This window comes from Acipenser ruthenus, chromosome 27, assembly GCF_902713425.1.
Source record: "Acipenser ruthenus chromosome 27, fAciRut3.2 maternal haplotype, whole genome shotgun sequence".
NCBI classification, from domain to species: Eukaryota; Metazoa; Chordata; class Actinopteri; order Acipenseriformes; family Acipenseridae; genus Acipenser; species Acipenser ruthenus.
In genome coordinates this window covers 8,785,721-8,812,267 of record NC_081215.1, presented here as the reverse complement: position 1 = coordinate 8,812,267, position 26,547 = coordinate 8,785,721, and the positions used below count along the sequence as shown (strand labels likewise).

At 41.8% G+C, this 26,547-nt stretch overlaps 1 protein-coding gene across 2 annotated transcripts in view; it reads left to right on the top strand.

Moving 5' to 3' along the window:
• The first annotated feature begins 7,973 nt into the window (after positions 1–7,973).
• LOC117963742 (ephrin type-A receptor 8-like) overlaps positions 7,974–26,547 on the top strand; it is a 170,575-nt gene continuing 152,001 nt past the window's right edge. For both annotated transcript variants that reach the window (XM_059002195.1, XM_059002196.1), the window contains exon 1: positions 7,974–8,136. In XM_059002195.1, the coding sequence (XP_058858178.1) occupies positions 8,052–8,136 (85 nt within the window). In that variant the 5' untranslated portion in view covers positions 7,974–8,051. The remainder of the gene's footprint in view (positions 8,137–26,547) is intronic.

Genomic DNA, 26,547 nt, shown 5'->3' with positions numbered 1-26,547 from the left:
ATAACAAGTTACTGATGTTAGATACTCTAATTATTTTTTGATGTAGATGCTCTTTATTAATCTATGTTGAAGCTCTCCAAGAAGGTGTTGGAACAGTAACAAATGGCCTAAAGTGCAGCTAAGTACCACAATGCATCTCAAAACTTTTTTTTTTGCTTATGCAGATCCGATGATCCATAAAACATAAAGATCTGTGCACAGTTCATGAATCGCTCACATGGGCTGGTGTACTGTTCCAGAGGGAGTCTTCCCAGGCTTGGCCCTCCAGGGTTCAGTAGCTTTGTAAGCCACAAGACGATTGGCTTGACAATGGGAATGGGCTGTCGTCTGAGTTGAGTTTGAACTCTAGCTGGTTGCATCTCCAGTCTGTCTCCCGGTGGTTACAAGACGGGTGACATGAGTTAAATTAAGGGGGAAAAATGAGTTATAAAAAAATAAAATAATATATTCACGCACAATAAAATAGCTCTCTCGTTGCATTTGGACTGGCAATGCATGTGTTTCTGTGATGATATTGAAGTGTGCATCCCACTATGGTGCTTTAGCAATGACTCAGTCCAGGACCTGTTCAGCCTCCCTGGGTGGCCCAGTTGAGGGATCTCCCTCGCTGGCATAGTGAGGCAGCAGTGCTGGCTGGGGTCATGCTTGGGTTGCCCCCAGCAGTAAAGATTGTTTCATTAGGCATGGTCCTGGGGATTGATTGGTCCCATGGGGTGCTCAAGGGGTTAAGTGTTTGGGGGCATGTTTAGATATAGGAGGATCTGAGTTAGGGGTTTGTGTGGCAAACAGCTTTATGGTTGACCACTGTATGTGTATAAGGATAATTAGAAAAAAAAGTTTTTCTTACCATACAGATTTTGTCCTGACCTAGGATTATGCTTCAATAAATTTTGACCTATAATTTAGTATATACAGTAGTTTTGTTTAATAAATATTTAAACTATAATATTGAAAAGCCTATATGATTACTTGTATACATAGGCATGTCTGGGGTTTGAATGTTCTTATAAAGCCAAGGTACCTATACTGCACATGGAACTGGTTTCATTAAAGCAGTCATTGACACAATTTCAGCATGAAATCAATTCTCTGTTATGTAAAGGAATAACATGTTACATAATACATCACTGTATCACAGTGGTTGACTTAAACTTGGATTCAGTATTAATTAAAACTTCTGCAAAAAAAGTGACATCCTGCAAAACAACCGACCTTGGTTCACAAAATCAGGGGCCCTACTGTATGTAATTTGACTGGGTAATCATTGTGTACTTTGACATAAGGTCCAGATCTGAAAGTACAGACTTCCACTGTAGATTACTGTGGGAAATAGCAGTGAGATTGTTATTGATTTTAAGTCATAACCATACGTTGTAAAAGGCACTGTGTTGCCTCAGATTACCTTTAGGAAAGAATGTTGTTCCAGGGAGCTGCACAACTCCTGCACGGTACATTATTATTCCAAAATGTGGGGTGCATGCAAGTTGCAGTGGATTTGTAGTTCGATTGTAGACCTTAAAATGTCCTTAAAAAGTGTGTTTGCTTTAAAGTGGTTGTAACTAACAGCATAAATCCATCAATCTTACCTGTTTTACACTTCCAATAGCTACGCTGATCTCAAATGTGCAGTTTTGAAAGAAACACCTGTTATACCACACAGACATTTTAAAATATGACATCTGGTATCACATTAGGTTAAGGAAAAATGTCATGAAATCTGTTAAATTTGCACTTCCTGGGTCATTTCACCTCAGCAGTGTCTTCTGGGTCACCACTTAGCCTCTGGTTCCTTGGCATATATCTGGATGTCATGGTAAAAAGGGCAGGCCAATACATATCATTTCCTAAGGATACTAGCATAACTGATGTTGGCTGAGGCTTTTCCAAACAACTTAGTTTCATGCTGAGTGACCTCAGCCGTAAGGACTCTCAGCTCCTTCTCAGAAAACTTTTTTTTCCGTGCGCCACGAGGACTTTGCTGCCCTTCCTCTGACATATTTATTTTTGGTTTGCATTTTCGTGCTCCACAAATGTCATACAGCGCCTACTGCTCTCTGTACTCCTAACTCTGTCACCTCTGGGCTGCAAGTGCAGCCAATAAATAGACAGATATGCTCATTGAGACCCTCATTATCATAATTGTGCGTGTTGAGTCATTTGCATGGCTCTTAAGCTTACATAGGGCGCATTGCAAAATAATTGCCTGGCCACAATGCAATTTGAATTTTGCATCCACAATTATTTGCACTACACCTACACTTGCAATGAGCAGTGGGGTCTGGGAAGTGGTCATTTAACACAGCGTGTGTTTATGCAGGGCTGGCCCTAGACACAGGTTTTCACTGTGTTTGAAAGAGAGCCCTGCAGTAAATGTCTTTAGGTCAGTCTAGTTGACATCTGATCCCCCCAAGGGAGTCCTAGCCCCGTGTAAATAATGCTTCAACAAAGTCAATAGACTGCTATGAATGAGATTACAGATAACCACAGGTAGAAGCAAAATGTTTTATAATAATATACTGGGTTGTACTGCCCATATTAATATGAAGAATATTATATAATACTTTATGCTTTCCACAGTTACCTAAGAGGAGCACCAGCCAAAGAGATTATCATGCAGAAAAGAAGCAGGCAGTGTAGCCTAGTGGCTAGAGCTGAGGAGAGAGAGACAGACATGTGCTGAGCTTAGTTGTAGTTACAGATGGAGGAAAGGCATTTACACCTCCTCTCTTTGCTTGCATGCAGCTTCACAACTGTGTACCGATTCTCAACCACACTAATGAAAAAAATAAATAAAAACTGTTAAAAAATAAAAATTCTGAACCAAAAACTTTGTGGGTCATAGTTAATTCATTGAGCTGTGGAAGCTCTCTGTGTCTTCTTAGTGGCTGGGGATGTATGGAGGGTGTGGGGGAGGAGATGCAGGTTATGAGATGCACTAGTCTGGGTAGTTCAGACAGTCATTTACCTAGGAGTCTCCTCAGACAGCCAATGCTTATTCTTTTAATGTTGTGTAATCCTTTCAACCCCATCTGCTCTGTGTTATATATTGAGCCAGCAATGTTGAAAGGTTACAGAATCACATGGTATTTTGCAATTTAGAATTGTCTGGGCTATCACTTCAGCTCAAAAGCTTGTTACAGACAACCACAGGGAAGAATGAATGCATCTCAATGCGACAGCAACTGAACTCCGACACAGGTCAACCACCACTGTAAATTTCATAGGTTTCGTAACGTTTTCGCAACATTCATTATAACATAGAGCCAATTTAAAATTGCCCTTTATCTGGGGAAAAAGAACATTATGAAAATGCATGCAATTAAATTGCATTTCAGTGAGGGATTCCAGGGTTAGAGTGCAATTATTTCCTGTGTTCACATTCTATTTTATTCCCTTGTTCTTGGCTATTCCTTGTTGTTTTCTCCTACTTTTAGTATCAAGCCATTGTTTGGAAACCACTGTCATTGATCCAAGTAAAATTTAGTACAATGATGAAAAAAAACACATTAAAGCTACCCATCCAAAAATATTCATTAAAAACCACTGAAAGCAACACTATACCATGCACATAAATAGGCTTTTCTTGACTGTGTTTTTAGTTTTATTTTTTCAGCATGTGTGCAGCAGTAGAGGACTGAAGGCTACAGCTGTAGTGTTCGATTGTGACTAGATCTGTGATCAATTACACTATCTAAAATGCAACAATATGACATATTGAAAGACATTCAGTAAACATATAGGCTCTTTAAAAATCCCAAATATTCCTATACATGATTCTATACAGTATAGTAACTGTAAGAGCAAACTGCAGGGGGGGTGCCTTATGAAATCTCCTCTGATATTATATGATTCATAGTTAGTATGCAATCCTACTAGTGAGTTAGTACGGTAGCAATCCTGACTTCTTTTAATTAGGGATGGGTTGCAGGACCCAGGACCACACTGAACACATTTATTATTATTATTATTATTATTATTATTTATTTCTTAGCAGACGCCCTTATCCAGGGCGACTTACAATCGCAAGCAAATACAAATACATTCAAGTGTTACAATATAAGTCATACAATAAGAACAAGAAATACAATAATTCTCAAGTGTGACAAACCACAATTCAATAATACAGCAGATAATAGTGAAAGTTACATCAGGATATGATTAAGTAGTGATAGTTACATCAGGATATGATTAAGTACAAAATACTACAGATTAAACACTTGGCAGATTACAATATTCTGAGGTACAGGATTAAATGCAGTAAAATAGGGGGCAGATAAGAGCAAAATAAAGCATATTTAAATGAAGGGTGATAGTGTCCCAGGATACAACAGAGGAGTTCTACAGGTGCTGTTTGAAGAGGTGAGTCTTAAGGAGGCGCCGGAATGTGGTCAGGGACTGGGCAGTCCTGACATCTGTAGGAAGGTCGTTCCACCACTGCGGAGCAAGGGTGGAGAAGGAGCGGGCTCGGGAGGCAGGGGAGCGTAGCGGAGGTAGAGCCAGTCTTCTAGTGCAGGCGGAGCGGAGAGGTCGAGTGGGGGTGTAGGGAGAGATGAGGGTCTGGAGGTAGCTGGGTGCAGTCTGATCAAGGCATCTGTAGGCTAGTACAAGAGTCTTGAACTGGATGCGAGCGGTGATCGGGAGCCAGTGGAGCGAGCGGAGTAGTGGAGTAGCGTGGGCGAAGCGAGGTAGAGAGAACACCAGGCGAGCAGCAGAGTTCTGGATGAGCTGGAGCGGACGGGTGGCGGACGCAGGGAGGCCAGCCAGGAGGGAGTTGCAGTAGTCTAGGCGGGAGAGTACCAGGGCCTGGACCAGGAGCTGGGTAGCATAGTTGGTGAGGAAGGGTCGGATTCTTCGGATGTTGCTCAGGAAGAATCTGCAAGTGCGTGCCAGAGTGGAGATGTGCTGGGAATAAGAGAGGCAGGGGTCCAGGGTGACTCCAAGGTTCTTAGCTGAGGAAGAGGGAGAGAGTGTGGTAGATTCCAGAGGAACAGAGATAGAGAGATCAGAGGAGGGGGAGGAGGAGGGAAAGAAAAGGAGGTCAGATTTAGAGAGGTTGAGTTTGAGGTGATGCGAGTGCATCCAGGAGGAAATAGCAGACAGACAGGTAGAGATACGGGAGGAGATGGTGGAGTCAGAGGTGGGGAAGGAGAGGAAAATCTGAGCATCATCAGCATAGAAATGGTATGAGAAACCATAGGATGCGATGAGGGGGCCCAGGGAGCGGGTGTAGAGAGAGAACAGGAGAGGACCCAAGACTGACCCTTGGGGGACTCCAGTCAAGAGAGGGTGAGGTGTGGAGGTTGCTCCACGCCAGGTTACCTGGTAAGTGCGGTTGGAGAGGTAGGAGGAGAACCAGGCCAGAGCAGTGCCAGAGATCCCCAGGTCAGCAAGAGATGATAGTAGAATAGAGTGATCAACAGTGTCAAAGGCAGCAGAGAGGTCGAGGAGAATTTACTGAATTACCCACACTCAGTGAATGGGGCTCGCATGTTTAAAAGAAAGCTACAGGTCAGTGATGGAGATGGATTTGTCCCTGTGCTGTAGTATAATAAGACATCATAAAGCACTTCCAATCACTATACTATATCTCTTGAAATATATGTAAACTGATGTATTATACAAATAGCTTACTTTTCATGTGTGTTTATAGTTTTCCTTGACATTAAAGATGCACCCATAGACGTTTTCTAAGCATCACTGACTAGTGACATGTTGACATGTGAACATAACATGTCAAATCACTGAAAAATAGACACTGCCTTCTATGCCTTATATTACCTGAAGTTCAAGCTTACAGGCTTGCATTTCACTTAATATACAGCTTGCCTCAGTGTACTGATGCCCACCCCACCAGCCCCTCAGTCTGCTATTCTTCATTCAATTCAGGACCAATCTTTACTGATTGACAGACCTGTATCCAAAAATGAAGCTGAACCCTGTTCTCTTGCTTCTTAGTGCACCACTAACTCCAGCAACTAATGGAACATGACTTGGTGTCTGTCCATACTGACTGGGCGTCTGTCCATACTGACTAGGCAGCAGTGTGGAGTTGTGGTTAGGGCGCTGAACTCTTGACCGGAGGGTCGTGGGTTCAATCCCAGGTGGGGGACACTGCTGCTGTACCCTTGAGCAAGGTACTTTACCTAGATTGCTCCAGTAAAAACCCAACTGTATAAATGGGTAATTGTATGTAAAAAAATAATGTGATATCTTGTAACAATTGTAAGTCGCCCTGGATAAGGGTGTCTACTAAGAAATAAATAATAATAAATAATATAGCCAACCAGGTTTTTTAGTATTTAGTGACAATAGTTAATCTAAACTAGGCACACACATCACTGACACTGAGGAGTGAGGAGTGTTAGAAAAACCATGAAACTCCTCATCGCTCTACGACGGACTCTACTGGCCAGGCACCTTGTGAGCTCAAGTAGACACCTGCAGGGCTGGCCTTTGTCCTCGAGAGGCCGGTAGCTCGCTGACATCCGCTCTCCAGCTCCTGTGTGTAAAGAGTCAGTTGGCTTGGGGATCAGATGATGCCCATTGTTCAGTTCTCCTGAGCTGTTGTGGGGAATTGCTGCGGTGAGGTAGCATAATCGGATATCTAAATTGGGACAGGGCTCATTTTGGAGCAAGCCTGACCTGTATGACTATCTTTATTGTAACAGTACAGTACTGCTTCCATCTCCAGCGCTTTCCATAAAGCAACGTTCATACGCACTGCATGCAGAACAATGTATGCAAAGCCATGTGAAGTCCAGCTTTCTCCTGGTGTCCTTTCCCCCCATGTACTGAATATCCTTGAGAGAACAAACAATACCGATACAAACAGTTTAACACTCCAGCTGTTTGATGTGAAACAAGAACAGCAGGAAAATAGCAGAACTTGTCACCATGTAGTTCATTTTTTTATTCTACAAATCCCCCTATATCTAGAATAAGCAAGGCATTTCCAAGTGTTCCTCTCTTATTACTCCCACACCCTGCTCCAAAACTCCTACAATAGAGCCAGCTGTGCTCCCAGCAGGGTAATGATGTGCTTTCAGAGCAGCCGGCCCCAGTGAGGGGGCTGTTCTACCCTGCAGCGGGACACCTTGCCCCTGCAGGGAGAAGCAGACTGCACCCGGCTGCACACGGATGAGAACGCAGCGATCACACACAGTCATAAGATGCAAAATCCATTTCTCTAAAACACGCAGTATTCTATTTTTAATCAAAATTATATAACTCTGGATATCAGTATACATGCTTTCCTTTTGTTTCTTCTGTTTCATATAAAATACTTGCCTGCTGTAATATAATGTAGCTATACATGTATATACACAATATGCACAGCTTTTGAACACTATTGAATAATATCTGGGTGGACCAAAAGCAGCCTGAACTGTTTCAATGCATATGCATTATAGTGTTACTGTACAGTATATTATATCAGTTCTATTTATGATGTGCACATATTCCACTGTGTTAAATTCCCACAGTAATTGTGTATTTACTGTTTAGTTTTTTTTAATAGTATTTATACATATGATTTATTTATTGTCATTATTTATGTGATTTTAAACACTGCTTCAGGAAGCTTGTAAAAAATGTTTTGTCAAATTGCTTTAGATCAAGTAAATCAATACATAATTATTTGTCTGTTGTGTTAGTGGTTTCTGCAGTACTGAGCGTGAGTTTCATTGCTTCAGATAGATGATCTACAGAATATGTTCTAAGTAAATCTTAGATCCTAAAAAGAAATGTTCTTATATGCAAACGCTAGTACCCTGGCAGGCTTTAGCAGCCTCTGGAATGAATAGTGTTAAAGGAATATTTGGTCGGAAACACTGTGTTTGGTTTGTGGAAGTGCAAAGTCTTTGTTCTAATTGGTGGTTACATTGTGACAGGCAGCCTGTCCACTCCCCTGTGCCGTGTGTGTGTGTGTGTGTGTTTGTGTGTGTCTAAGTGCAGTCAGTTTAAAGTCTATTGAATGTGCTTAGAGTTCGTCTTCCAGCAGGCTCTGTTTGTACACAGAGAGATAGCCCAGTGCACAGGGTGTCTTTTAAACAATGGCTTGGGGATTAGGGCTGTATGCTTTCTTCCTGTGGACTAGCATCTTTAAAGCTGCATGCACCGAAGCTACAAACAATGAAGGTAAGCCAATATATACAGCGTGGATTAGGACTAATGTGTCACTTTGTTCAGGATTTCAGTAGAATTAGGTTAAAACTGAATGGCAAACTGCACATCGTAGTGCTTGCTGCTTTTGAAACTGTCCGCATACTGTAGTGTATGTGTTTCAAATGCTGGACGTACTGTATAGTACTCAGTAAAGACTAGCAAAGTTCCCTGCAAATGTTAACTACACAGCTGTAGCTGAGCGTATGGAAATACATGTTGGGGACAGCAGAATTTAAAGCAGATCTTGTACCCTTCAAGGCTATGTATAGTGATTAAGAGATAACTTCTTGTTGTGCACACTTTATTTTTTGGAGCATTTTAGCCAGTGCTCTAAATTTTAGTTTGTTAAATAAACTGTTTTTGTATTTTGTATTTTGATCGCCTAGTGATTCAAATCCTGTCTACAGTTTTAGTGGAAGATAGTGCCAAAGTTTTGGTTTATTGCTCCTCTTTATGAGCAAAATACACATACTAGCAAATAATGAAGTAAGCTTGTAGCATAATGACTTTTCTCTTTTTGTATGTATCTGTCACAGGACATTTCAAATAGATTTTTTGTAGCACACCTTTCTAATACTGAATAATATCACTTGGACCTGAGTGAGCAGCCAGGTATTTTCATTTCAAAGGGAGTCGTGGTTTGTAGTAAAATAAGGCTAGGTACCTGGGTACATCTGTTGGGGATGACAACAGTAAGTAAGGAGCCATTGCAAGTTTCTTCAGCTTTTATCATTATTAATACTGTATATTAATACAATGATATGAACGCATAGGGACACAGTGTGCACACTCAAGAGTGTTGCATCCTTCATATCCCCATGTTGGGATTTTAAACAGAGCAAAGCCTAGACACTGGTGTGATTTGGTTAGCGCTGGCCAATCCATGGACAGGGTCAGCTAATCAAGAGAAAACAACTTTCCCTTTAATGTGGAATACCTTTTACTGCACATGCTGCTTCTGTGATTTTTTGATAATAATAAAGCATTCATAATTTCCATGACAGTAAACATCCCACCGCTGCAATGTGGAATGTAACAAACGCGATCGTTGCTGTGAAAAAGCGAGATTTATGAAACAAAAACCTTTTTTAAAAAATAAATAAACTTCATAATTACTAGAAGTACTTTTTTTTATTTTATTAAGCATTTTAATAGAACAGATTATAAATAGGGGTTCTTGTTTTAAAGTCGATTTTAAATAGGGGTTTTTGTTTAGAGTAGATTGTAAATAGGGGTTCTTGTTTAGAGTAGATTGTAAATAGGGGTTCTTGTTTAGAGTAGATTGTAAATAGGGGCTCTTGTTTAGAGTAGATTGTAAATAGGGGTTCTTGTTTGGAGTAGATTGTAAATAGGGGTTCTTGTTTAGAGTAGATTGTAAATAGGGGTGCTTGTTTAGAGTAGATTGTAAATAGGGGTTCTTGTTTAGAGTAGATTGTAAATAGGGGTTCTTGTTTAGAGTAGATTGTAAATAGGGGCTCTTGTTTAGAGTAGATTGTAAATAGGGGTTCTTGTTTAGAGTAGATTGTAAATAGGGGCTCTTGTTTAGAGTAGATTGTAAATAGGGGTTCTTGTTTGGAGTAGATTGTAAATAGGGGTTCTTGTGTAGAGTAGATTGTAAATAGGGGTTCTTGTGTAGAGTAGATTGTAAATAGGGGTTCTTGTTTAGAGTAGATTGTAAATAGGGGCTCTTGTTTAGAGTAGATTGTAAATAGGGGTTCTTGTTTGGAGTAGATTGTAAATAGGGGTTCTTGTTTAGAGTAGATTGTAAATAGGGGTGCTTGTTTAGAGTAGATTGTAAATAGGGGTTCTTGTTTAGAGTAGATTGTAAATAGGGGTTCTTGTTTAGAGTAGATTGTAAATAGGGGCTCTTGTTTAGAGTAGATTGTAAATAGGGGTTCTTGTTTAGAGTAGATTGTAAATAGGGGCTCTTGTTTAGAGTAGATTGTAAATAGGGGTTCTTGTTTGGAGTAGATTGTAAATAGGGGTTCTTGTGTAGAGTAGATTGTAAATAGGGGTTCTTGTGTAGAGTAGATTGCAAATAGGGGTTCTTGTTTAGAGTAGATTGTAAATAGGGGTTCTTGTTTAGAGTAGATTGTAAATAGGGGCTCTTGTTTAGAGTAGATTGTAAATAGGGGTTCTTGTGTAGAGTAGATTGTAAATAGGGGTGCTTGTTTAGAGTAGATTGTAAATAGGGGTTCTTGTTTAGAGTAGATTGTAAAAAGGGGTTCTTCTTTGGAGTAGATTGTAAATAGGGGTTCTTGTTTGGAGTAGGTTGTAAATAGGGGTTCTTGTTTAGAGTAGATTGTAAATAGGGGTTCTTGTTTAGAGTAGATTGTAAATAGGGGTTCTTGTTTAGAGTAGATTGTAAATAGGGGTTCTTGTTTAGAGTAAGCCCCATTTAAAGCCACATTTCTATCCCCTCAAATGGAAGTTTAAAAATGCTGTTCCAATTTAAATAAAAAATCATGTGAATTTACCTGTCAGATTATTTTATTAATATGGTGTAGCTATTATAATTGGGAATACTTCATCAATTATCTTTTTTGTAATACGTGTATTAAATGGAGTACTTTAAGATGCTTCTGATGTTTTTCATTAAAGAGAATCCAATTTGTTCCCCCCCCCCTCCACTATTCTGACCAGAATTAAAGCCTATTAAACCCATTTCTAAAATTCAAAATCAACCTTTTTTATTAAAAGTAAATCCAAAACTTAATACAACCAGAACATCCTAATCATAAATGATATATGCATACATGGATATCAATATTTTTAAACTTGTGGTTGATATTTATTGAATAGAAGGTTTACTAACTAATTGGGGGAACTGCTAACCCTGTCTCTGTAGTTATACAACTAGCTTCTCATGGGCATTTCTGATGAGAGAATTGAAAAAGTATGAGAGTCATCTGTACATATTAACATCCCAAACTACAAGATCACAGCACATACACATTTATATCAAATTACAGTCCCCAATGCTGTGAAAAATACTCAATCGTGGGTGAAAAAAATAATAATATCAATCATTGTCTGTACAGATACAAATGACATTTACCTTTTATATTAGGACCCCACCCCAAAATAAAATTAAAACGAGTCTTTAACAATCATGTTATTTTAATTAAGTAATAGAAGTATTGAATGGTATTTCTGGCTGTCTGTTTAATTAAATATATTAATCTACCCATCTTTCCAAATACTGTATAGATTTAGTAATTAAATGTGTATGTCCCTTGAAGTGATAGAACACATATCGCAGTTAAACTAATGCAAGCACTTTCGAAATCTATTACTGCATGTGGCTTTGCTAATATTGTGACATAGCCTGACAGCCTACCTCTCTGATTTGTCAAAATAAAACATGAAAAAAATTCTAGCAAAGCGTTTTTCTCCCCCGGGAGATCAAAAATAATTAAAGTACATAATTGCATAATATTTCTGGAGTTTATATAGAGGTATCACCGCAGTGGCAAGAGAGTCTGGGTTCACGCGGTAATTAGGCTTGACCAAGCAGAGTTCAAGGAGGGTTACTAGCAATTTCCTTGGCACAGATGTTCAGTGTAAACCCAAGATGCTTCTATTTTAATATAAATTCAGCCTGTAGGGCATTGTGCTGAGAGTCAAGCAGTTTCTTTCTAAACGTGTGCCTGTAACAACTCACACAGAGAATATGCATATACAACACAGACCATTCATATAGTATGACCCTCACACAGAGAATATGCATATACAACACAGACCATTCATACAGTATGACCCTCACACAGAGAATATGCATATACAACACAGACCATTCATACAGTATGACCCTCACACAGAGAATATGCATATACAACACAGACCATTCATACAGTATGACCCTCACACAGAGAATATGCATATACAACACAGACCATTCATACAGTATGACCCTCACACAGAGAATATGCATATACAACACAGACCATTCATACAGTATGACCCTCACACAGAGAATATGCATATACAACACAGACCATTCATACAGTATGACCCTCACACAGAGAATATGCATATACAACACAGACCATTCATAGTATGACCCTCACACAGAGAATTTGCATATACAACACAGACCATTCATACAGTATGACCCTCACACAGAGAATATGCATATACAACTCAGACCATTCATACAGTATGACCCTCACACAGAGAATATGCATATACAACACAGACCATTCATACAGTATGACCCTCACACAGAGAATATGCATATACAACACAGACCATTCATACAGTATGACCCTCACACAGAGAATATGCATATACAACACAGACCATTCATACAGTATGACCCTCACACAGAGAATATGCATATACAACTCAGACCATTCATACAGTATGACCCTCACACAGAGAATATGCATATACAACACAGACCATTCATACAGTATGACCCTCACACAGAGAATATGCATATACAACACAGACCATTCATACAGTATGATCAAGATGTTCCGATAATGGAAATAAATTGCAATTTATATGCATCCTGATTTAAAAGTTGGAAAACCCATAGACTGCATATCAAGCTCTTAGATGTGTATTAAAAGGGGTAAGGGTGGAATGAAATTGCATTTATGGGTTTATTGTTTTTTTGCTTAATCTTCATGAATTGAAACTAATGTCCACCCACTGATGCCAGGCACTAAGCACAATGTAACAAACATGATTTCTCTATAAATCAATGGCACAGTGAAATAATAAACTGAGAACACAAATATAAAACCACATGGAAGCTAAAATAATGGTTTTATAGGGCTAAAAGGATTTTGCACATAAAGAAGACCTGGAGTATATATTAGTCTGCAATATGATAAAGATATCCTTCATGAACCTTGCATCAGAAATGACAGCTGGGAAGGAAATACAAAAAAGTGCTTTCATGAAGCTCCATGTATTAATTGCTCAACCCAGCTCTTATTTTATGCACCACTAACCCAAATAAATATCTTGATTGTTAACTGTAATAGGGCTGGGCAGGGGTTGTCAAGTCCATTACCTGGTAAAGGCACAATCACTTTGTGTGCAGGTTGAGATATACAAGGCTTGATCACGTTGTGTGCAGGTTGAGATATACAAGGCATGATCACGTTGTGTGCAGGTTGAGATATACAAGGCATGATCACGTTGTGCGCAGGTTGTTATACTGTCCAGCTGCCTGCTGAGCTCAAAGCCAGAATCTGCAGTGCACACTCAATAAAAAAAGGTTGGGCATTTAGTAGAAAAGGGAACCAATCTAAAGATCTTCTATATTTATACATTTTATCCGGTTCCTATACGCTGATTGATCTCAGAACCTAGTCAAGTTGGGTCTTAAAGGATCCCTCAATAACACTACTAAGTAACTGTGGCAGTGTGCCCCACCCATGTGTGTTATGTGTTATGTGTTGTGTGTAGTGTGTTAATGTTGGTGTATAGGTATTGGTGCACAAGATATAAATGGGTCTGTGTAGCACGAGTGATTTAAAATATATAGTTGTATTTAAGCACGGGGATGCATAATCACTTCACGTGCAGATAAAGTATGTGAGCACGGGATTGCACAAATTAGTTAACGAGCTGGGATTCAAGTGAATAATTAATTGGTAATTGAATCCTGGAACAACAGTATATATAGATGCATGTTTTACTCACTTGGGGTTGGGTGTTCGGTGAATAGAGAACGGGAGAGAGAAGAAGAGTAAAATAAAGTAAAAGAATAATTAATAACAATTGCTATTTCATGCTGGAAGGACCAGCACGATACTTGTTTGTTTTGACTCACCGTGTTTGTTTGTCTGTTAGTCCACTGTTTGTTTAAGTGTTAGTCCGTTTTGGCCTCAAGTGCCGTGTGTTGTTTTTTTTTAAATATTTTATTTGTTTATTTATTAAAAACACTGAGCGCCACAGCGTCTCAGTTTCACCTGCCAGTACTGCATGTCTGTGTGTTCCTTTCTGGCCTGACGTCACCCCTACAGCCAGCCTGTTCACAGTAACCTATTACATTCCTTCACCACTGTGTGACGAAGTGTTGTCTTCCCTCTGTCCTAAGTCTGTCTCAACTTAATTTTCAACTGTGTCCACTGGTCCTGGTTTCTGTAAAATATTGGTTCAGGTTAACTAAGTCAACAATGAAGACTTCAATCATGTCCCCCCGTCCCGCCCCGCCCCCCTGATTTTTCAACAGAGGAGTAAGGGAATTCAGAATGGACATCCTCATTCCGAGTTTTGGACGTTTTTTTAATTTAATTTGCACCTTTAATTTGTAGATTTGTTTAAAAGACAAACAAAACAAATTTGGTGATCATAGCTAAGCCATAGCGAATATTAGTCCACATTACAAAATGACCAAATGACTAATTGCATGAGAGATTCCCAGGACTGAGTGGCTGAGTGTTTCAGGTGAGGACTGAGCTGTGAGGGGGAGCATGGGACCTGTTTGAACTGAGTGCTCTGCAGTCTATCAGCTTTTACGAATAATATATTTCTGAACACTTACCACCTACTCCCAGGAGTCAAAGTGAAAAAAAATTGTTATACGTACCATGATGATCAGCAGTGCAGTTATATTGTGAAATGTCTGATACAATGTTCAGATCAACACCAATATAGAGAGATGTTGAAATAGACCCCAATACCCAAGATTTGGATGGTTAGGAACTTAAAAAATGTACAGCTTAAACACTACATCATTCATGGAAAACAGCAATCATGTATTACTGTGGAAAGCAGGCAGGGGTGAAAAGGGCTTTGCACATGTACTTTACACGAAACTGTTTTTTATGTTTGGAAATGTGTTTTTTTTCTTATTACAATGTTATGACATTTTAGTTTTAGACTTTTGATTGTTCTATTTCTACAAACTAGCTTTTTATCTTAGTGTTTATCAAATTCTGTATTAGACTGTTTTTAATGTAATGGTTTAATTGTTAATTTTTGTGTGTGTGAAGGCGCTATAGAAATGTGAACTGTTATTATTATTTATTTATTTATTTATTTATTTATTTCTTAGCAGAATACAACAAGGTATGGAGCAGTTCAGTGCAAGTACAAGCTAATGCAAGTACTGGTACAATTGGGTGCCATATAGTCCAGCATAGTCGAGAGTTGTGAGGTTTACAGATGCTGTCTCAACAGGTTTGTCTTGAGGAGGCGGTCAGGGACTGAGCAGTCCTGATATCCGTGAGTCCCACCATTGAGGGGCAAGTGTGGAGGAGGAGCGGGCTCTGGAAGCGGGAGAGCGGAGGGAGGGTACAGCTAATCTGCCACTGGTGGAGGAGCGGAGGGGCTGAGAGGGGGTGTAGAGAGAAATTATACTCTGGAGATAAGCAGGAGCAGAAAGGTCAAGACAGCGATAGGCCAGTACAAGAGTTTTGGATGCGAGCAGCGATAGGGAACCAGTGAAGAGAGCAGAGCAGCGCTGTAGCGTGGGAGAAACGAGGAAGGGAAAACACAAGGCGAGCAGCAGAGTTTTGGATACCAGAGGCAGGGAGGCTGGCCAGGAGGGAGTTGCAGTAGTCAAGGCGGGACAGTACCAGGGCCTGAACTAGGAGCTGTGTACAGTAGTCGGAGAGGAAGGGGCGAATTCCTCGTATGTTGCTGAGGAAGAAGCAACAGGAGCGTACCAGCGCAGAGATATGCTGAGAGTAGGAGAGGGAGGGGTCGAGGGTGACACCAAGGTTCTTGGTGGATGAGGAGGGAGAGAGGGTTGTGGATTCAAGAGGAATAGAGATAGAGAGATCAGCGGTGGGGGAGGAAGAGGGGGAAGAAAAAGAGGTCTGATTTGGAGAGGTTGAGTTTGAGATGATGTGAGTGCAAAATAAACAAAGGTTTTGAATGAAGAGGCTTGAGGTTATATTTTGTTCTGGATCACTTACATGTACGCTGCTTGAAATGGATGCTGCTGTTTAAAGAGAGTTTCGAGATGCTAAAGTCCTATTAGCTTTTAGAGGGCATGTACCTGTGGGATAATAACTGCTGGGAGTTTCACAAAGTGAGGGTTCGAATTTCAAAGACCTAATGATCCACAGCCCCTAAAACCAACTTTTTCATTCTGAAAAGAATACCGGTGAGCACTGGTTAGTGTACAGTGTCTGTGACATGGTCTCAAGTTCTGCTTTCATGGTCTAATCTGAAAGACACAGAACAGACAATACTTCAAGCAAAGTGGTAATGGAACAGACATCTACATGTACACTACTTCACATCTACACTAATACAGGGCAGCAGCGGCCTTAAGTGAGGGTTACAGTACTGGATGTCTGAATGTTTTAACTGGGAGTGATAACATTTTAAATATATTAAATACGTACATGTGTAATGGAGTTTTAAAATAAATGATTACCCAGAATATTAAAATAACAGACTGTCCAATGGTGGCTCTTTTGATTCAGAAGTGGAGTTTCCCAGTAAGACTACAAGGACAATCGGCAGTCTGTGGCAGAAGCAAGTACAGACAATGAGTGCTATCATACTGAAGCTGTGTCTTTGTGTAGGCTGGTTAAACCTTATCTATTTTTAAAAGGTCTTTGCTGCATTTCAGTCATCCACAGTATTTCATTTTAGTAAACTAAAATTATTGCATGTTAAGTCTTTCTTTTTTCTCTCATGTTAGTACTGTATATATACTGTGTATGTGTATATATCTATATATATTGTAACAGCAGCGGGAATGTGAGACAGCAGGGAGGGGGTTAAAACCTCCCTGAAGAGAAAATGCACCTTTTTGGTTTGTTTGATTGTATTGTTTTATTGTTTCATTCAATTTGTTAATTGTTTTATTATTAATTATCCCCTGCACCTGGTAGCTATTGTTAAATTGGGACCAGGTGCAGGGTATTTAAGAGGAGCAGTTAGACTGCTATGGGCTGCTGAGTAGAAGGAAGCAGAAGAGAGGTGCTCTGCTTCCGAGCAGTCCAAGAGAAAGAAAATAGTAAGTGCTGTGTTAAACCTGTGTGGTTTGTGTTCTGTGGTGCCAGGTAAACGGCTTAGCCGTCCTGCAAGTTAGTCAGGGAAATTACCTGTGTAGTAAGCGCTCCAAACGGAGTTAGGTTTTGTTTTGTGCATTTGTTTTATTTTTGTGTTTATTAAAATTAGCGCGTAAGCGCTTGAAAACTCCAGTTCTGTGTGCAGGGTCGTAATTTTAAAGGGGCACGAACCCGTGTGAGAAACGATCGTTTACATATGGTGGCAGAGAGTGTGGGCGCCCCTACGACCCTAGAAATGGAGAGCATCGAAGAGTTGATAGACAGAATCAACCGCAATACTGCCGCTCAAAGAGAGCGAAATGAGAGATGGGAGAGAGAGATGGGGTTGGCTCCAGTGAAAAGGAGGGAGCCAACAGAATTGGAGCGGCTAATCCTGGAATGGGAGCAGGCTAGCGGAGCTCCGCAGCCTCCCGAGCCAGAGGGGGAGGAGCTGCCGCTGCCAGAACCCAGAGAGGAGGAGCTGCCGCTTCCGGAGCCCAGAGGGGAGGAGCCGCCGCTTCCGGAGCCCAGAGGGGAGGAGCCGCCGCTTCCGGAGCCCAGAGGGGAGGAGCCGCCGCTTCCGGAGCCCAGAGGGGAGGAGCTGCCGCTTCCGGAGCCCAGGGGGGAGGTGAAAAGTTTACCTCCACCACAGCCCCGACCACCGCCCCTACGGTCCAGTCCGGCACCGCTGCGTCCAGTCCCTCACCCTTTGCTCCAGGACACCCGGCCGGTCTGCCCGGACCTTCCTGCACTGGACCTTGAGCCCAGGAGTGTGCAGCACTGGCCACAGCTTTTCCCCTGGTTCCCTACTCCGCTCTTCCCGAGCACCCAGACGTCGCTGGGCTGCTGCCAGACGTCGCTTTTGCTCCCCCTGTTCGCTGCTTCGCTTCCCCTGGGTGATCGGACGTCACTGCGCCGGTTCCCAGGGGAAGATCTCTGCCCACTGCTGCATCCTCCAGTGCCGCGGTCTACGCTCCGGTCGCCCCTGTTGAGCCGTTGGGTCCCCTTGTCGCCGGTGCGAGGTCCCTACCTGGCTGAGCCGGGACGTGGACCGATCCACCCTCAAGCCTGCCCGTGGAAGAGGGCAAGAAGGGACATTTATGGACTTGAGGGTGGGTGGTTGTGTTTTAGGAGAGGGGGTGGCCTTGGAATGGCCGTTAGTGTTGCACACTTAGGGGGGAGGATATGTAACAGCAGCGGGAATGTGAGACAGCAGGGAGGGGGTTAAAACCTCCCTGAAGAGAAAATGCACCTTTTTGGTTTGTTTGATTGTATTGTTTTATTGTTTCATTCAATTTGTTAATTGTTTTATTATTATTTATCCCCTGCACCTGGTAGCTATTGTTAAATTGGGACCAGGTGCAGGGTATTTAAGAGGAGCAGTTAGACTGCTATGGGCTGCTGAGTAGAAGGAAGCAGAAGAGAGGTGCTCTGCTTCCGAGCAGTCCAAGAGAAAGAAAATAGTAAGTGCTGTGTTAAACCTGTGTGGTTTGTGTTCTGTGGTGCCAGGTAAACGGCTTAGCCGTCCTGCAAGTTAGTCAGGGAAATTACCTGTGTAGTAAGCGCTCCAAACGGAGTTAGGTTTTGTTTTGTGCATTTGTTTTATTTTTGTGTTTATTAAAATTAGCGCGTAAGCGCTTGAAAACTCCAGTTCTGTGTGCAGGGTCGTAATTTTAAAGGGGCACGAACCCGTGTGAGAAACGATCGTTTACAATATATATCTATATATATATATATATATATCTATATATATATATCTATATATCTATATATCTATATATATATATATATATATATATATATATATATATATATATATATATATATTGTAAAAGGATTGCACCCACTCGGGTTCGTTGCCCCTTTAAAAATACGACCCAGGACACTCAAATGGATTTTTTTTCAGCGCGGTTGCGCTATTTTTTAATAAACACAAAAGTAAAACAAAGCACACAAAATAAACACCTAGCTCTTTCTGAGCACTAACTACACACGCAGGAACCTAACTACCACAGGACGGCTAAGCCTTTTCCCTGTTCCACAAAAACTTAACCACACAGGTTTGCACTATACCTTTTCCTCGGGACTGCCAGGAAGCAGAGCACTCCTTTCTGCCTCCTTCTCCTTAGCAGCCCTGAGCAGACTGCCTGCTCTCCTTTTAAACCCCGCACCTGGGCCTAATTTCCAATAGCGCCCAGGTGCGGATGATAATTAACAATAAAACAATTAAACAAAACAATAAGACAATTAACAAAACTGATTAACTGAAAAAGCAGAAACAATCAAATAAAAAGGTGCATTTCTTTCGCAGGGAGGTTTTAACCCCCTCCCTGCTGTCTCTCACAACCCTCTATCTCACATATCCCCCCCTTGTCTTTACAAGACACAGGCCACGAGACGGCCACCTCCTCCCCTAAAACACAACCACCCACCCTCAAGTCCATAAATGTCCTTTCTTGCCCTCTTCCTCGGGCAGGCTTGAGGGTGGATCGGTCCACATCCCGGCTCAGCCAGGTAAGGACCGCGCACCGGCGACAAGGGGACCCAACGGTTCGACAGGGGCGACCGGAGCGTAGACCGTGGCACTGGAGGATGCAGCAGTGGGCAGAGATCTTCCCCTGGGAACCGGTGCAGTGATGTCCGATCACCCAGTGGAAGCGAAGCAGCGAACAGGGGGAGCGACAGCGACGTCTGGGTGCTCGGGGAGAGCGGAGCAGGGAACCAGGGGCAAAGCTGTGGCCAGTGCTGCAGACTCCTGGGCTCTAGGTCCAGCGCAGGAAGGTCCGGGAAGACCGGCCGGGTGTCCTGGAGCAAGGAGTGAGGGACTGGACGCAGCAGCGCCGGACTGGACCGTAGGGGTGGTGGTCGGGGCTGTGGTGGAGATATGCGTTCCCCCTCCTCCCCGGGCTCCAGAAGCAGCGGCTCCTCCCCTCTGGGCTCTGGCAGCGGCGGCTCCTCCCCTCTGGGCTCTGGCAGCGGCGGCTCCTCCCCTCTGGGCTCTGGCAGCGGCAGCTCCTCCCCTCTGGGCTCTGGCAGCGGCAGCTCCTCCCCTCTGGGCTCTGGCAGCGGCAGCTCCTCCCCTCTGGGCTCTGGCAGCGGCAGCTCCTCCCCTCTGGGCTCTGGCAGCGGCGGCTCCTCCCCTCTGGGCTCTGGAGCCTGCAGAGCTACACTAGCCTGCTCCCATTCCAGGAGTAACCGCTCCAATTCGGTTGGCTCCCGCTCCTGTCTCTTCCGCGGTGCCAACCCCATCTCTCTCTCCCATCTCCTAAGTTGCTCTCCCTGAGCAACGGCATTCTTCGTGATCTGCTCAATCAGCTGTAGTAAATCCATTTTCTCTGGGTCTTAGGGGCGCCCACACTCTCTGCCACCATATGTAAAAGGATTGCACCCACTCGGGTTCGTTGCCCCTTTAAAAATACGACCCAGGACACTCAAATGGATTTTTTTTCAGCGCGGTTGCGCTATTTTTTAATAAACACAAAAGTAAAACAAAGCACACAAAATAAACACCTAGCTCTTTCTGAGCACTAACTACACACGCAGGAACCTAACTACCACAGGACGGCTAAGCCGTTTCCCTGTTCCACAAAAACTTAACCACACAGGTTTGCACTGTACCTTTTCCTCGGGACTGCCAGGAAGCAGAGCACTCCTTTCTGCCTCCTTCTCCTTAGCAGCCCTGAGCAGACTGCCTGCTCTCCTTTTAAACCCCGCACCTGGGCCTAATTTCCAATAGCGCCCAGGTGCGGATGATAATTAACAATAAAACAATTAAACAAAACAATAAGACAATTAACAAAACTGATTAACTGAAAAAGCAGAAACAATCAAATAAAAAGGTGCATTTCTTTCGCAGGGAGGTTTTAACCCCCTCCCTGCTGTCTCTCACAACCCTCTATCTCACAATATATATATATATATATATATATATATATATATATATATATATATATATATATATATATATATATATATATATATTGTAACACAGCAGGGAGGGGGTTAATCCTCCCTGCATGAAGAAAAACATGTGCGGAATGCACATTGTGTTAATTGTTAATTATCCCCTGCACCTGGTAATTATTGTTAAATTAGGACCAGGTGCAGGGTATATAAGGGGTGCAGTCAGTCTGCTCACGGCTGCTGTATAGAAGGAGGCAGGAAGGTGTGCTCTGTTTCCAAGCAGTCGGCAAGTGAAGAGTTACTGTGTGTTTTGTGTTGTGGGGAAACGGCTTAGCCGTCCCACTTTATAGTATAGGTGTTCCTGAGTTTTAGTTAGCGCTCCGAAGGAGCTAGGTATTTGTTTTTGTTTTGTATTTTGTTTATTATTTGTATTATTAAAAGTGTGCGGAAGCGCTGAACCCCAATTTCTGTGTCTGGGTCAATTTGTAAAGGGGCAACGAACCTAAGTGAGTTGCGAATTCATTACAACGTGGTGTCAGAAGCTGTGGGCGGCCCTAGGACCCAGTAAAAGAAAAAATGGATTTTAAAGAGTTGATCGAGAAGATCAAAAGAAATACCGCTGCTCAAGTGGAGCAGAATGAGAGGTGGAGAGTGGAGTTAGGCTTGCCGGAGCGGGAGCCTACAGAGCTGGACTTGCTGCTCCAGAAATGGGAGGTAGAGCAGCTGTCCCAAGAGCCAGAGAGGGTGGAGCTGTCCCGAGAGCCAGAAGGGGTGGAGCTGTCCCGAGAGCCAGAAGGGGTGGAGCTGCCAACCCAAGAGCCAGAGGGCGTGGAGCTGCAGTCTCGGAAGCCAGAGGGGCTGGAGCTGCTGTCTCGGGAGCCAGAAGAGGTGAGGGAGTCACCTCCACAACAGCCCCGACCACCACCCCTGGAAACCAGTCCGGTGCTGCCGGGCACGGTCCCTTGCCCCGTGCTTGTGGACACCCTGCCGGAATGCATGGACCTCCCTGTGCTCGACCTCGTGCCCAGGTCGGGGCACCACCAGGCACAGTTGCTCACCTGGTCCCTTGCTCCGCTCCCCCTGAAACCTCAGACGTCACGACGCGGTCGTGTGACGTCACTGGCGTTCCCCCTTCCTCCCGCTGTGTTCCCCCTGGACTCTCAGAGGTTGCTGCGCAGGTCCCGTGGCTCACACCTCTGCCTGTTGCTGCACCGTCCAGGTTACCGGCCTATGCGTCGGTCGCCCCTGGCAAGCCGTTTGGGTCCCTACTCGCCGGATCGTGGTCCCTTCCGCTGGGCACCGGACTTCAAAGGGGGGGGGGGAGAGAATGTGGCCATGGAATGGCCGATCAGTGCTGTGCACTTAAGGGGGGGGAAGTGTAACACAGCAGGGAGGGGGTTAATCCTCCTTGCATGAAGAAAAACATGTGCGGAATGCACATTGTGTTAATTGTTAATTATCCCCTGCACCTGGTAATTATTGTTAAATTAGGACCAGGTGCAGGGTATATAAGGGGTGCAGTCAGTCTGCTCACGGCTGCTGTATAGAAGGAGGCAGGAAGGTGTGCTCTGTTTCCAAGCAGTCGGCAAGTGAAGAGTTACTGTGTGTTTTGTGTTGTGGGGAAACGGCTTAGCCGTCCCACTTTATAGTATAGGTGTTCCTGAGTTTTAGTTAGCGCTCCGAAGGAGCTAGGTATTTGTTTTTGTTTTGTATTTTGTTTATTATTTGTATTATTAAAAGTGCGCGGAAGCGCTGAACCCCAATTTCTATGCCTGGGTCAATTTGTAAAGGGGCAACGAACCTAAGTGAGTTGCGAATTCATTACAATATATATATATATATATATATATATATATATATATATATATATATATATATATATATATATACAGTATATATATATATAGTACAGATCTTTAAGAACTTCCTGGTCATTGGTATATCTCTTTAACCCTTTCATGCATGGCAACTTCATATGGGGACAGATACAGAAACTCTCTTCTAGACTTTATATGGGAATGTATGGAAGACGCAAATGCATGATAATCTCATATGACGATGCCATTTTTTCCCCATATAAAGCAATGAAAAAAAAGTGAAACGTGCATGAAGGATCAGACAGCGCTGTATTAAATTGATTTTAATTTGGAATATTTTTATAATGTCATGTATCTGGGTTTTTTTTTTTTTTTTTTTGTCAGCTGCTACATGCCCAAGTGAGCGAGGTGACTGGTGAAAAGGTCTTTTATAAATCAAAACATGGCTTGAGAGCAGCAGCAGACACTTGGAGATTCAGAGTGTCTCCAGTGTCCCCAGTGGCCCTTCCCCTGTCTTCTACAGGAGACAGCGGGCTCTGAACTCAGATTAGCTGAAGGGAAGTCATTAACCTCATCAGCAGGAAAGGTGGCCTTTCTTTCACTGTGTGTGTGTGTGTGTGTGCGTGATTGAGATTGGGGAACTTACTGAATAAGACTGTAGCTCCTGAGTTAAGAGCCCATCCCAGCTGATATATCTATGAATTTTTAATGAGCATGTTTTGAGCAACTGGTTCCTAAAAGCAGTAAGAGCCAGCTGATTCTTAAATGCATCGTTTCACCTATTTAATCTCCAGCTATACCTTTAACCCAAACTAAAATAAACAGCCATGCGGGGCAAACAACTCCACTACCTACACCACATACTGTACATATACAGAAATGCAGACGCACACACATGCACACGCATACAAGGAACCATTTTAAAATACTAAACCTGTATACCATTTGCAAATGCTTTCTGATGACAGGCTGTGACAGGATTTGCTAGTACATGGATGGCATTATTAAGACACAATGTAAAGGTGATGTATTCCAGTAATCTGAGGATTGAGGATTTAAACATGGGAGCTCTGGTAATGCAACCCCTAAAGTCCCTTGGTAGTTTTAAAGAAATCATGTTTTTTTATTTGGCAGCACGGTTACAATGATCGACCCGACAAAAACATTGTATTTATAAACATAGTGTATAAATAAATCATTCTTGTAATTAAACAGTATTAACATCAAACATATGCTGCTGAACATTCTAGGCTTGATTAATGAGTTAAAGAAACATGAATTATTCCGAACCATCCGCCAATCAGCTTGCAGACAGTGGAAGCCTGCTGTGATGTCAGCGCATCGGCTGTGATTCAAACCCACTTTTTTTTATTTTTTAACTTTCAGCTTTGTGAACCTGTCTGTTTCCATCTCTTGTTGAAGTGCACCATAAAAAAGCAAAAAAACTAAAAAGCTACTGTTCTAATAGCGATAGTTCCACCTCGATGAAGGTGAATGATCTTGGCTTCCGCGAGCGCCCTCTCTGCCAGCTTGAAACAGATTGTCTCTCTTAAAAAAAGCTAAATGTTTAAGAAAGCAAAACAGTGAAATGGGAAATAATTCTGGAGATTTCAATGATAAAATAACAATACAGGCAACAGGTTTTAATTGGTTGTAATTCTGGGCATTGCCTTGGTCGTTGAGTTGTTGACCTTGTTGACCTTCTAACAGATGGTAATTCCATCTGAACAGAGTTCTAATGCTTAATGAGATTGGTTCTTAAAATAACAGATGTTTATATCAATCAGAATAAGCTTTCTTCTCATGGTTTTTATTAGTTGCCTTTTTGACGTGGTCTGTGTGTCTTGTCTTTTCAGCCACTGCTATCTCTTTGTTTTTTTTTTACTGTATTTTTTGCCTTTCAATAAATCTCTTGAGTCACCAGTACCCTATTCTTTCACTGTGTATGAGTTCATCTATTTATACCACAACCATTTTAATTAAATGTTCAGCTTTTTGAATTTATACAGCTTCCTCTTACTCTCTCTTGTGGCTTTGGAAACCAAGTTTGTTTGTTGTTTATGTAAATTTTTCACAGTGCCAAGTTCATAAAAGGGGTTTATTTTTGAAACTTAATACACTCTTGATACAGAAATCTACAACATGATTCATTTAAAGCTTGACAATCATGGGGTTTCCAAGCAAGTGTAAAATGCTTTTTTGGGTTTCCATTCGCTCAGTTTATTTTACTTGAGTAAACCGGGCTTTTCACCCGACGGCTTAAGACTCATTAATTAAAAATAAACTCGGAGGTATAAAATGAAACTAACCAACAGGTATTGCAGATCACCATGGCTGAAAACCGGCGGAGACGTTATAGATTATGGGGTGCCATGTGTAAAAAAAAGCGTAAATATTTTAACATGTCTTTATTTCCAGATTTAACTTAAATCTTGTATTAAAATATTTAGCAACTTTTCAACATTTAAATGCTAAATCTTTATTTTAAAAATAAACATTTAGCTCAATATTTAACTAAATCTTAAATCTCTTAACTAGATTTAACATTTAGCTAAATATTTAACTGGCCAGCTAAATCTCTAAAAAAGATTTAACATTTAGCTAAATATTTAACTAAATCTTAAGTGAGTTTGTATGCAAATGAGATCCGCCCACTTTGTGCTTTCACGCGATTTGATTGGCTCTTGTAATGCTAATCAAGAAATATGCAAATTTCAGCATTAGAAGAGTCAATCAAATAACATCTACCTTACATAATTATTGTCGCTGTGTACTTACAATATCTTATTTTTGTGTCTACAGTAATATATTGCTGATCTATGACACATTGTTTGTACTATGTGCAGCAGTGTGGAGTAGTGGTTAGGGCTCTGGACTCTTGACCGGAGGGTCATGGGTTTAATCCCCGGTGGGGGACACTGCTGTTGTACCCTTGAGCAAGGTACTTTACCTAGATTGCTCCAGTAAAAACCCAACTGTATAAATGGGTAATTGTATGTAAAAATAATGTGATATCTGTATAATGTGAAATAATGTATAACGTGATATCTTGTAACGATTGTAAGTCACCCTGGATAAGGGCGTCTGCAAAGAAATAAGTAATAATAATACTATAACATGGTGTATTTAGTGGATAAACAATGAAGTTCCATTGAATACAGATAATAACAACAAAGTTTTTTAATGTAAGCACCATCTTTAAGCAATATCACCTGTTAATACTTTTCACTGAACACTTAAATTATTTAAAGAGGGCACAGTAACAAATGGATGAAAATGCAAAGTTACCTTCAAATGAAAAATGTCACAAGTGGGCCTAAATAAGATTCGATAAACATGGAAATAAGAATGTGGGGATAAACACATTATTGGCAGATCCAATAACTTTAAAAACAACTTCCAAAGTAAATATTTCATTTTTGTTCAAAATGCTCATAGACCCTTTCACTTCTATTCACTACACAGATCTCATAGGTGCCGTTTTAAAATAAACACATTATAGCAAACATGTCATTTAATTTCAAGATACATGTCTACAAATGGGGGGAGGAGGGCGTAAGTAGTGCACTATCCTTTCACTCTCCTTTCACCTCTAAAAACCTTGCTTAGATCAAAAAGTGAAATGATGATGTTTCTTCACCACAAGGCGCTCCATCCAGGGCAGTCTTGAGACATGCTTCGGGGGCACAGTG